Source organism: Entelurus aequoreus, linkage group LG11, assembly GCF_033978785.1.
Source record: "Entelurus aequoreus isolate RoL-2023_Sb linkage group LG11, RoL_Eaeq_v1.1, whole genome shotgun sequence".
In the NCBI taxonomy this organism is placed as follows: domain Eukaryota; kingdom Metazoa; phylum Chordata; class Actinopteri; order Syngnathiformes; family Syngnathidae; genus Entelurus; species Entelurus aequoreus.
In genome coordinates this window covers 41864360-41878207 of record NC_084741.1, presented here as the reverse complement: position 1 = coordinate 41878207, position 13848 = coordinate 41864360, and the positions used below count along the sequence as shown (strand labels likewise).

General features: G+C 34.7%; 1 protein-coding gene across 5 annotated transcripts in view; it reads left to right on the top strand.

Annotated features, from left to right (window-relative positions):
- The window catches only part of myo9ab (myosin IXAb), a 195399-nt gene that overhangs the window by 162031 nt on the left and 19520 nt on the right, over positions 1-13848 (top strand). For all 5 annotated transcript variants that reach the window (XM_062063305.1, XM_062063308.1, XM_062063307.1 and 2 more), the window contains 8 exons: positions 954-1174; positions 2817-2933; positions 3019-3207; positions 6092-6139; positions 6213-6324; positions 6525-6586; positions 6659-6851; positions 11766-11894. In XM_062063305.1, the coding sequence (XP_061919289.1) occupies positions 954-1174; positions 2817-2933; positions 3019-3207; positions 6092-6139; positions 6213-6324; positions 6525-6586; positions 6659-6851; positions 11766-11894 (1071 nt within the window). The remainder of the gene's footprint in view (positions 1-953; positions 1175-2816; positions 2934-3018; positions 3208-6091; positions 6140-6212; positions 6325-6524; positions 6587-6658; positions 6852-11765; positions 11895-13848) is intronic.

Below are 13848 nucleotides of genomic sequence, written 5' to 3'. Positions count from 1 at the left end.
GTTCTTCTCATGTTCTTATGTTCTTTTCATATTCTTCTAATGTTCTTCTTACGTTCTCTTCATGTTCTTATTATGTTCTTCTTATGTTCTGTTCATATTCTTATGTTTTTTTTGTTTGGTTTTTTTCTTCTCATGTTCTTATGTTTTTCTTATATTCTTCTCATGTTATTCTTATGTGCCTCTGATCTTCTTATGTTTTTTTATGTTCTTCTCATGTTCTTATTATTGTTTTCTTATGTTCTTCTCATGTTCTTATGTTATTCTCATGTTATGTTCTTATTTTGTATTTTATTTTTATGTTTTTTATGGTCTTCCCATGCTTATGTTATCCTCATGTTCTTCATATGTTCCTCCTATCTTCTTCTTATGTTCTTCTCGTGATATTTTTTTGTTCTTCTCGTGTTCTTTTTTTGTTCTTATGTTCTTCCTATGCTGGCCTCATATTCTTATGTTCTTCTTATTTTGTATTTTATTTTTATGTTCTTTTATGGTCTTCCCATGCTTATGTTTTTATCATGTTCTTCTTATGTTCCTCTTATATTCTTCTTGTGTTATTTTGATGTTCTTCTCATGTTCTACTTATGTTGTTCTTATGTTCTTGCGTGTCAGCTTGTGTTCTACTTATTTTCTTTTGTGTTTTTATGTTCTGCTTAGATTTTTTTCCTGTTCTTTTTCTTCTGTTCTGCTTATGTTCTGCTTTTATTCAACTTGTGTTCATTCTTCATGTAGTCTTATGTTCAGCTTATTTTCTATTCCACAAGTTGTTTCAAGGCCGAGAGACCCGTACCAATTTCAAACTTATCATTTGAAATATATGATTTAGAATTAATGACACTGGGTTGGAAGAAAACAGAATTTCTATGTCGTCATCTATACTTGTAGCCCCCCATATGTTAGCTACATTTGCAAACTCGTCAGTATTCAAAGTATTTTTCTCTGCGTCTGTTCGTCAGATGGCCCGTCTCCACCTCACAGTCCAGACCTGGAAGTCGTTCCTCCCGGGGGTGTGCGGGACAGTAAGGAGAACAAGGAGCCTTCTCCCAAGATGAAACGACGGCGCAGCGTGAAGATCAGCAGCATTGCTCTGGAACCCACCCAGTGGCAGAACGATGCACTGCACATCCTCACCTCAGCCCACGACTATCGCACCATGAATGACTTCCTCCTGAAGAAGGTCACAATAATCTGTTTACGTCTCGTCATTTGCTTCATTATTTATAATATTTGAAATATTTTTTCATGCAGTGTTGCTTTATTTGTCCATGACTTTCTAAAAGGCACTTATAAATGAAAAGTCTGAATTTTTGAGGTACATATTATTTGGGAGAGTCCATCCAAAATCTTTTTGTTTTAAGGTTGTCTAAAATGATGAGAAGGGACTAGAATTTAAGTTAAACAATGTGTATTACAAAACAGGAGTAAGTACAAACAATAGCAATCCCAGCACTGGAGAGAGTGAACCGAGCTGTCTAAAGGCCAGAGCAATCTGTGCAATAGTCGGCCGTCTCTTATGGTTTTGACCACCTAGGTTGCCTTGACGGGTTTTGAAACTGAAAGTTAACTTGACGTGTGTGTGCTCAGCATTCTCCTCCACTCTCCCTCCTGGCTGGTACATAATGACACCATTAAACTAGAGAAAATAATACACTGTATTTTCCGGACTATAGAGCGCACCGGTATATAAGCGTACACACTAAATTTTAGGGGTAAAAAATTAGCCACACTTTGCTATAAAACGCAGATGTATATGAGTTATTTACGCTGAAATATTCAGTAAATGTTTATTTATATCCCATAATTGTTGCCAAATGGTGTTATATTATCATATAATATTATGTGATAATGCGTTTTATACTGTATTCTTTGTTTTATGTACTGTATGTCAGTGGTCCCCAACCACCGGGCCGCGGACCGGTACGATTGGTACCGGGCCGCACAAGAAATAAAAATAATAATAATTTAAAAAAATATATATATATATATATATTTTTTTTATTTTATTTATTTTTTTATTTTTATTAAATCAACATAAAAAACACAATATATAGATTATATATCAATATAGATCAATACAGTCTGCAGGGATATAGTCCGTAAGCACACATGATTGTATTTATTTATGAAAAAAATAAAATAAAATGAAAAAACAAACAAAAACAAAAAACCCCGCGACCCCGAAAGGGACAAGCGGTAGAAAATGGACGGATGATTGATTGTAACATGGCAGTAAAACGGCTGATCAAACAAAACAGTAGTCATCATCATGGACCCACTAGCTGCGGAAGCTCGCTCTCCAATCAGCTAAACAGACTCAATAACTCCACGGTGACGTCCTGGTGAATTTACTGAGGGATTTGTGAAACTGGAACAATACAAACAGAATGCCCTTGTAAGTTATTAATATTAACACAGACACTTGCAAACGTGTTAGCATATTAGCTAATGCTAGCGACGTTAGCTTCATTACATTACGATAGCATGTACAAAAATGCACGAGAACACTCCTACAGACATGACAAACTTAGTAAGTAAAAACTTACAAACATTACTTGAGTGATGAATGAAGAATCCATATGAGTAGAAACGCTATGGACGATTAGAAGATGGAATGGAACTTCTATTTCCAGTTCAAAGCTTTAAAAAGTAGTAAACACTGTAGGCATTCGCCCAGCAGCACCTGCAGTGAGGGAACTCGTCCAAAAGATGGCGCCATAGCCCAACAATAACGAATGTGTTGTTTTTTTATTTAGAATTAGGGGGATTACTACTACACCTTTCTGTGTAGATGTTGACCTAAAAAGTGTTTGTGCTTGCAGATCGCTGACCTGGAGAGTGAAAACGGGAAGAAGGACACCATGGTGGACGTGGTCTTCAAGAAAGCGCTGAAGGAGTTCAGGATCAACATCTTCAACTCGTACTCCACCGCCCTGGCTGTGAGTCCTCCGCAGTCTAACAGTGACATGTGATCACGGCCATGTTTGATGTCAACATGTCGCACGTCCTCGTCCTGACCACCAGATGGACGACGGGAAGAGTATCCGTTACAAGGACCTCTACGCCCTGTTTGAGCACATCCTGGAGAAGACCATGCGGCTGGAGCAGCGGGACTGGAGCGAGTCGCCCGTGAAGGTGTGGGTGAACACCTTCAAGGTCTTCCTGGATGAGTTCATGACCGAGTACAAGCCCATGGAGGGAACCATCGGCCGGGTAAGAGGCTCATCGGATGAAAGAAATCAACCTGACAGACATCGCAATGTAAAAGGGTTGTCCCGATACCAATATTTTGGTACCGGTACCAAAATGTATTTCAAAACTTTTCTAAATGAAGGGTCCATCCATTTTCTACCGCTTGTCCCTTTTGGGTTTGCGGGGGGTCGTTGAACCCTATCTCAGCGGCATTCAGGCGAAAATGAAGGGTATCACAAAAAATGGCATTATTGGCTTTATTTTAACAAAAAATCTTACGACACATGAAACATGTTTCTTATTGCAATAAAGGAAAAATTTTGGCCTTAAATAAAATAGTGAACATACTAATAAAACTTGTCTTTTAGTAGTAAGTAAGCAAACAAAAGCTCCTAATTTGGCTGCTAACATATGCTGTAACATATTGTGTCATTTCTCAATTTATTATTATGTTGTCAAAATGATGATGGATTGTTAATCTACTTGTTCATTTACTGTTAATATCTGCTTATTTTCAGTTTTAACATGTTCTATCTACACTTCTGTTAAAATGTAATAATCGCTTATTCTGCTGTTGTTTAATACTTTACATTAGTTTTGGATGATACCACAAATTTGGGAATGGATCCAATACCAAGTAGTTACAGGATCATACATTGGTCATATTTGAGGTTCTCGTGTGTCCAGAGACGTGTTTCCTGAGTTTATAAACATATATATATATATATATATATATATATATATATATATATATATATATATATATATATATATATATATATATATATATATATATATATATACATATATATATACACATATATATATATATATATATATATATATATATATATATATATACATATATATATACATATATATATATATATATATATATATATATATATATATATATATATATATATATATATATATATATATATATATATAATTTAAAAGAATAAAAGATTTTGTGACAATAAAAAAAATGTTGATGTAATCATAGTAGTATCGACTAGATACGCTCTTGTGCTTGGAATCATTACAGTCGATGTCTGTGTAGATCCGCCAATGGCATTTGTTTACATTCAGGAGCGCTAGCTTGTTGTTAGCAGGTAGCTATTGTATCCTCCTACAGTGTGTAGTGAAGCATGTCTAGCTATTCCTCGCCATGGAGGCAATGATTAATGATTTAGAGGTAGCTAAAACACTGCTGACTGAGGATGGATGTTAGCCGCTAGCTAGCTAGCTAGCCATGTTTTAAAGCTCTTGCTGAGCTGTGTTTCAGTGCAATATCTTCACCTTTATCGTTAGTTTTTAAGCCAAAATGCGTCTATTCTCCTTTTTCTGTCTACACGCCGTGTCTGCTTGTAGTACTCTTTGCTGAACATGCTCTTCTGCTCGTAAAGCCAGCAATGTGACGTGACGACGGCGCGCCGTCATGCCGGTGAAAAAAAAAGGGAACCGGTATTTTTCAGAGGCAGTATAGTACCGTTTTTAATGTATTACTACGCCGGTATTAGTACCGGTATACCGTACAACCCTACAATGTAATCATGACAACTTTCATTCTGTGACTCTTCCCTCAACCTGGGAAGCCGGATGTCCGGAATGTTCTTGAAGACAACTCTAGTGATAAATATTACAGAAAACCCAAATCAAAAAACAACCAAATGTTTGTTTTTGCAAATCACAGGATGCATGTTCATTGGCTGCCCCATGAATGATGAAAAACCCTGACTGGTGGACCAACCCATAAAAAGCCCGAAAAATGTCTGTTTTTTTGATTCTATAAAACAGGTGGTCCCCAATCCCAAGTCCGTAAAATTTGTTTGAAATTTCAGTGGAACCCTGATTTACAAACTTAATTGGTTTGTAAATATACAATGTAGTTCTCCATGAGAAACAATGTAAATATAAATAATTGGTTCCAGCCTTGACAAAAGTCCATATTTTAGTGAAAGTTTTTACACTTTCAACACAATATAAAGTACTGTTTATCAAACAAACTTAAGGAGGTGATGGATCAACTTTCCCTTTATTAAGAAGGCAAAACAACAAGGACAAGCTAAACTGTACTGTATGCGCTGCTCTGCCAACACACGCACAAGCACAAGCACAGAAGGGATTTTGGTGTCCTCACAAACGATCAGAAATCACAAAAATCCTTAACTTTAACAACCGTATTGCTACAATGATAAACATTTTGCAAAGTAAAATCCACTTTCATTAAGGAGCTGATGAAAAAGCTGCAGACAGAGGGAGAAATATGATATGTGTGTGTGTGTGTATATATATATATATATATATATATATATATATATATATATATATATATATATATATATATATATATATATATATATATATATATATATATAAAGTCATACATATAAATTATATAAATATAGATAATATATACTAGTATATAGAAAGTATATAATTATATACATATGTAAATATGTATATACAGTATATATACATAATATATGTATATATGTATATGTATGTGTATACGTAAATGTGTATATATGCATGTGTATATATGTGTATACATCCATGTGAATATCTGTATGTGTATATATGTATATATGAATGTGTATATAATGTATTTATGTGTGTGTATATAATGTATTTAAGTATGTGTATGTGTGTATATGTATGTGTGTATATGTATGTATATACATGCATATGTATATATGTATGTGTATACATGTATATATGTATGTGTATATAATGTATATATGTATGTGTATATAATGTATTTATGTATGTGTATATAATGTATATATGTATGTGTATATAATGTATATATGTATGTGTATATAACGTACATATATATTTATGTGTATATATGTAATGTTGATAGCTGGTCATGCCATTGTGCTTTTTACTTGTGTGTCAGGCTGCCAAGCGAGAACGCAAAAAGCCTCGCAAGAAAGAAACGGACATCGTAAGTTAGAAATTGAGCTGTGGGAAACTGAGATTTTTGTCATTCATCATGCCCCCTCTGCTGCCCCCTGCAGGTGGAAGAGCATAACGGCCACATATTCAAGTCGACCCAGTACAGCATCCCGACCTACTGCGAGTACTGCTCCTCCCTCATCTGGATGATGGACCGAGCCTGTGTCTGCAAATGTGAGTGGAAAAACACTCGGAACTCCCACTTCCTGTTCTGTGGTTATGGGCACACTTTTTTCTATTCACCACCACTGACACTGATAGGTGGCATTGTTGACAAAACACAATAAAAGCAAAAGACTTTACAGCCACTCATGTAAAGTCAGTTAGTTGGGCTTTACAGGTGCCACCTCTTATGTAATGTGTGTGTGTTGTAGTGTGTCGCTACGCCTGTCACAGGAAGTGCTGCTCCAAGATGGCCACCAAGTGCAGTAAAAAGGTATAAGACCACCGTCCGCCAGCACCACCTGTGGAAGCCATAACGTGTTTGCCGTGTGTGTGTGTCAACAAGTACGATCCCGAGCTGTCGCCTCGTCAGTTCGCCGTGGAGCTTTCCAGGCTGACCAGCGAAGAGCGTGCCGTGCCCCAACTGGTGGAGAAGCTCATCAACTACATCGAGATGCACGGCCTCTACACGGAGGGCATCTACCGGAAGTCGGGCTCCACCAATAAGATCAAAGAACTTCGTCAAGGGCTGGACACAGGTGAGACCCAAACAAGTTGATTTGCAGTAACTCTTTCAATCCAGCAGATGGCGCCTCAATGAAACACCAACAGAGTGTCAGTGTAGTGTCGATGCACTCAGTGAGTGGGCCACTTACTCACTAAGGTGTCAGTTACTCATCACTTTATTGTTGTAAATAGGGCTGCACTAAACAATTATTTATTGAATCGATTATTTTTTCAGTCAATTAAGTAATCTGTCAATTTTATTTCTTTTTGTAACTAACTTTTTGTTTGTGTAGATGTACACTTATTACGAATTAATTCCCCCCTAAAAACAACAAAAATGTTCTTATATTTCGAAACTTTACATGCATGTTGCTTGGTCGGGGATACAAAATAAAATGACCTCGAGCCATTTTACTTCCTCCGCCGTCCTTCAGAATCGCCCTTGATGCCTTTTTAAGTGCTCGTGCATTACAGCGTGCTGCTGTGAAAAGTCATTTCTAATTTGCAGTTTAGGACAGGGTAGGATAGACTTTATTTATCCCACAATGAGAAAATGCTGTGGTTGCAAAAGTACAAAAAAATAAGGTAAAAAACACATGAGAGCAAGAGAAACATCCAAAAAATATAAAAGACATGAAAAGATCACAGAGCTGATGCAACCAGTGGCGCCATTTCTACATACAGCTGAAAAAGTAAAACCCAACGAAGATTCGAAGAACCATATTAATAACTGATACCAATACGTTTTACTTAAAAATATTTAGGACCACTCAATGATTTTGGCTTTATAATTTTAATCACAATTATAATCTGAAGAAAAACACAAGAAGGCATTATAAATATATATTTTTGTTTCATACAAATGTTTAGGCAGTAAAGCCGAAATCCACCTGTTATTCCTTGAATTTTTAAACTAACAAAAAATACAAAACACTGATTTTGTGAAAATAAAATGTTGAACCCTTCACTAGTATCAATCACATTCTGCTGCTACCTTTGGTAGCGATTAACGGATCGATGCACCCTCTGTGATCGCTGGGCACACGGCAGATACCGATACTTTGTGCAAATATACCTAACGTGTCTGCTGCAATTTAAACATTTTGTGTATTTTCAAATAATAACATATCTATCTTAAAAACAACAACAATAAATTGTAGGGAAAATATATATATAATATCTGTGTTTAGCTTTTTTTCAAAATAAAGAAAATCAAAATGGCCCCCCCACACTTGACCTTTTCAGTATGCAGCCCTTGGTGGAAAAAGTTTAGACACACCTGATCTAAAATATTAGAAGCTTTCAAAATAAAAAATATACTTAAAATATAAACAAAGTTTGAATCGTAAGTTAATTAAAATAAGAAAATAATACTAACTTTTGCATTGATTTGAAAAATGTTAGCTCTCAAAATAAAAAAATAAATACACTTAAAATATAAGCAAAGTTTAATTACTTAATTCATAAAATAAAATAATACTAATGTATTAACACATTTAAAAATATTACAAGCTATCAAAACAAAAACTAAATATACTCTGAATATAAACAGTTTAGTTGGTTGAAAAAATACTAATTTATTTCTACATTTAAAGAATATTACAATCTCTCAAAACAAAAATAAAATATACTTGAACTAATTAAACTTTGTTTATATTTTTGTTGATTAAAGAATAATAGTAACTTATTAATACATTTAAAAAATATTACAAGCTCTAAATAAAAATAAAACGTTTAATTAGCATTATTTTATTTGGTAATTAACTAACTAATTAAACGTTTTATTTTCATTTAGAGCTTGTAATATTTTTTTAATATATTAATAAGTTACTATTATTTTTTTAATTAACAAAATATAAACAACGTTTAATTAGTTAAAGTATATTTTATTTTTTTTTGTTTTGTAATATTCTTTAAATGTAGAAATAAATTAGTATTTTTTTTATTTAACTAACTAAACTTTGTTTATATTCTGAGTACATTCAGTTTTTGTTTTGATAGCTTGTAAAAATTTTCAAATCAATCCAAAAGTTAATATTATTTTGTTTGGTAATGAACTAACTAACTTTTTAATACACTTAAAAAATATTACAAGCTCTCAAAACAAAAATAAAATATACTTAAAATATAAACACAGTGTTATTAGTTAGTTGGTTAGAAAAATACAATAATACTAACTTAACACATTTAAAAAATATATTACAAGCTCTTAAAATGAAATATAGTTAAAATATAAACAAAGTTTAATTAGTTATTTAAAAAATAAAATAATACTAACTTTTTAATACATTTATAACATATTACAAGTTCTCAAAACCAAAATAAAATATACCATAAGTTTAATTAGTTAATTAAAAAAATGTAATAATAATAACTTATTCATATATTTAAAAAAATATTACTAGCTCTTAAAATAAAATATAGTTAAAATATGAACAAAGTTTGTTAGTTATTTAAAAAATAAAATAGTACTAACTTTTTAATACATTTAAAAAAATATTACAAGCTCTCAAAACAAATAATATATTCATAAAATTTAAAAAAAAGATTAATTAGTTAATAAAAAAATAATAATAATACTAACTTATGAATTAATTAAAACAATTACAACAACCATATTAAACACTGGTAAATGTGTAACTGAACATACATTTTTTCGTACTGGCAGAATTTTTGACACACTATGTTATACAGTTACACAATCGTACTATTATAATTTTTTTTAAATTCTATTTTCACATGGGGAAAAAAACATAAAAAATGTAAGAAAAAGAGAAAAAAAAATGAGGAATGGCTGAAACATTTCAACGAATGATTAATAATAATATACTTAGTCACCAATAATACAAAGGTGACACAATATCTGTTTATAGCTTTTTTAAAATAAAATATGTAAAATATCAATATGTCGTCTTATACTTTGACTTTTCAAACTTGGTGGAAAAAGTTTGTACACTCCTGAACTAAAGTATCAGAAGTATCGATATTTTGATTTGAGAATCATTATTAGTGCATAAAGATCTGGGGCCGTACTTATCAAGCTTCTTAGAGTGCCATTTTACACTTAAGTCCTGAGAATTTGCGAAATTTAGTCCTACTCTCAAACTTAAGAATAAAAGCTTTTTATCAACGTTCTTAAGTCTAAGAATCACTCCTACTCTCCACGATATTTAAGAGACCTTCAGAGGTGTCTTAAGTGGTTAGGAGTTGCCGGCAGGGGATGGCACTGAGGCGAGAGAGACGTGCGCGAACGTTCAGGGAACGGAACAATGTTTTTTGTTTTTTTTATGACGAGCAGCTGATCAAACGGTATCGTTTAGACAGAGCGGATATTATTTTTGTCACAGATTTAATACTTTTCGATTCCTTGTTGATTTCTGCATGTGTCTCTATATATAGAGCCACCCACACCAGTTTCAAATTAGTTGCCTAATTAATGAATTGGAAAGAAAATGTTATGACAGTAGCGTATGTGTGTGGCCGTGAGGTGAGTGACGTCAGTGAGTGTGTGGGCGATAGAAGAGAGGGAGCGGTAGCGTGAGTGCCGGCGGGGACTAGTTTGTTTTGTATTATTTTGTAGTTTATTGTCAAAATATACACTCCCATTGTCCACTTAAATATTTCCAAGATATTTCTTTATTCTTAGACAACGGATTCCCTTCCGTGATTGGTCATTTCTATGGACACGGAAATGACGTCACCTAAAATTCCGTTTACGGCACATAGTAATGTCGTAATTCAGCTCTGAGTGTGACACCTAAGATTCAGTCCTACACTTGGCTGAAAGTGTGAGTAAGACGCTTGATAACTAACTTTTAAGTGCAGCTTTCAGCGAAGAATTTATTTACTCTTAAGTCAACTCTTAGCAGGGGGCCGTACTTATCAAGCTTCTTAGAGTGCCATTTTACACTTAAGTCCTGAGAATTTGCGAAATTTAGTCCTACTCTCAAACTTAAGAATAAAAGCTTTTTATCAACGTTCTTAAGTCTAAGAATCACTCCTACTCTCCACGATATTTAAGAGACCTTCAGAGGTGTCTTAAGTGGTTAGGAGTTGCCAGCAGGGGATGGCACTGAGGCGAGAGAGACGTGCGCGAACATTCAGGGAGCGGAACGATGTCCTGGATTTGTTTAATGACGAGCAGCTGATCAAACGGTATCGTTTGGACAGAGCGGGTATTATTTTTGTCACAGATTTAATACTTTTCGATTCCATGTTGATTTCTGCATGTGGCTGCAGTGGGCTAGTATATATAGAGCCACCCACACCAGTTTCAAATTAGTTGCCTAATTAATGAATTGGAATTAGGAGTAATTCTAAGAAGCTTGATAAGTACGGCCCCTGGTATCGATATTTTAGTATCAATCCGCTCATCACTAGCAAACAGCAACAGTTGCATCTTTTTCTTTAATATGATCCTTTTTCTAGGCTCTCATTAATGTAATTGTTAATTTGTTGTTAATAACTGCTTTCTTTCCGCTGCAACACGCTTCCAACTGCACTTTTTAAACTTTACTCAGCACTTATTCTTCTGTCATTTCAAGCTAGTTTAGCGTTAGCATGTTTCCTTGTCGTCTGCTCCTCTTTTGCTCCATGTGTTGCATTTTTAGCCTTTTTCTCAATTTTCACAGTGATAATAATGCTTGTAAGAAATATAGTTTTATTTGTCGCAATAGAGGTGATGTATACAACGTGTAACTTCACATAAGCGACTAACGAAGCTAACAAGCTAATGGTTAGCAAGAGTTGTGGTTGCTTCCTGAGTTTAATCCAGGCTTCAGTGTGAATCGTGATTGTGATTTTTTTCTTATGATTTTTGTGCCGCCTTCGCATAAACGATTCCATGACCTTGCTCAGTTTGTAGAAGAAATCAAAATATGACATTTGATGTCAAACAGGAAGTGTTTGTGTCCTGCATTGTCCATGATAACCTTGTCTTGTTCCAGATGTGAGCAGTGTGAACTTGGACGACTACAACATCCACGTCATTGCCAGTGTGCTCAAGCAGTGGCTCCGCGACCTCCCCAGCCCGCTTATGACCTTTGAACTCTACAAGGAGTTCCTCAGAGCCATGGGTAAGCGAGTCACATGATCCTTTTACATCAGCGGTGCTCAAATTTGTTCTACTAAGGGGCCATAGGCTGACAAATCCAAGGATGCGGGGGCCGTTTTAGTAGTTTTCACCTTCAAAAACAGTACAATGTGTAGTGGGGGCCCTTAGGGAGATTCACTTTTGTCTAAAAGCGCCACATTTGGCACAGGTGTAGCTCAGGGCATACTTAAATGATTTGGCTAGGGCGCCCGCGCCGGTGACCTTTGGGGTCGCCACAGTGGCTGATCCAATATGGCCACCACCTGAACACGCTTTTGCCTCTACATTTGAACCAGATGAGCTACAAATCCAAACTTGGTGTCTATTTCATGTTTTTTGACAATTACAAATATGATGGAAAAATCATCTTTATGATTGGGTGTGTCTGGACACCTAATTAGCATATTTCCAAGATGGCGGCTATGTAAAAATTAGGTGTACCTTAAACTTTTGATACTTTTGGTAAACTATTTTAGGTTTTTTGAGCATCAGAAACATACTGGAATGATCAGATTTATGATCATTTATTTATTAGAGCACTTTAATTTCCATATTAACAACATAGCCATTATCTACCAAAATGTATTGCACATATATTTCAACACAGATTGTACGGAGCCCCTAAAGGGACATGGGGGGGGGGAAAAATTATAATTTATTTATCTATTTATGTATTTTTAGACATGTATCTCGTGCGCACGAGCAACTTTTTATAAAGTTATAAAAAAAAGTTTTTAAATTATACTTTCTTTATTTTTTTTAGACATGTATCTCGTGCGCACGAGAAACTATCTAGTGCGCACGAGATACATGTCTAAAAAAAAATTTTTAAAAACTAAATTTAAAAAATTTTAAAAAATAAAATTTCCCACATGTCCCTTTAGGGGCTCCGTACAGATAGAATGTAAAGCTACAGATATATTTCATTGTAACATTAGTAAAAGTAAAGAAAGTCAGCGTTACCACCCTCCCCCCTGTAATATAGGTTTCTGTTTCAACAGAACAGAAACGTATCTTACAGAGAAGGCTCCGACACTGTTATCCACACAGTGTGATAATAGTTTGGTCCCTCGACAGGCTACTGTTGTGTCTCCTGACTTCTCCTGACGTGAAAATCATACAGAAGAGCTTATCTATGTACAGTCATTCTACTGCCTAATCTAACACTGTGAAAATCATCAACTTTATTTTCATGTAATGCATTTTTCAGTGTAGCTATTATCAAACAATATGGCCTCCACATCATCTGATAGTAATGGTAGCATCAGCAGCATCAATTGGGACTTATGTTGTCTCTGCCAATTACAGTCTGATGACCCCTTACAAACACCCAAAAGCGAAGGACTTTTGTCGCTAGAAAAGGATCTCAAAGATTTCATTGAAATTGTGAATGCTATACCTTCATGTATAAATGTGGTGGTTCAGGTATGGCATCAACACTTGTATTAAATAAGGCCAAATACCACAAATGCTGCAGAAGCTACTGTAGTAGTTCTCGTGTTAAAAGGGCTGGAAAGCATGAGGATCATGCTGTCCCCTCCTTATTAAGTCCTAAAAAGCTTTGATCAAGTCATCCCCAAACCGGTGGTATTCATTGTGTGATACGTGAAGGGGAGGATACGAAAGATCTGCACAAGGCATTAACAAATAATGTTGATTCCAAAACGATAAGCTGGGCAGAATCTAGTAAAGATTTTAAACTTCTTGGGAGATTAGTTACTCAAGCGTCTGATGCGCATGCAGCAGATGTGTAATATCATACCAAATGTTATCTGAACTTGAGATATGCAGCACAAGTTGCACAACATAAAACATCGTCCAGCATATCAGAAGAAGAAGCGTCTACCAGTCTTAGATTTAGACTTAGAAAATCTTTATTGTCCCTGAGGGGCAATTTGGTTTGCAGCAGTAGTCATTAAAAACAATTTTCAACAGTA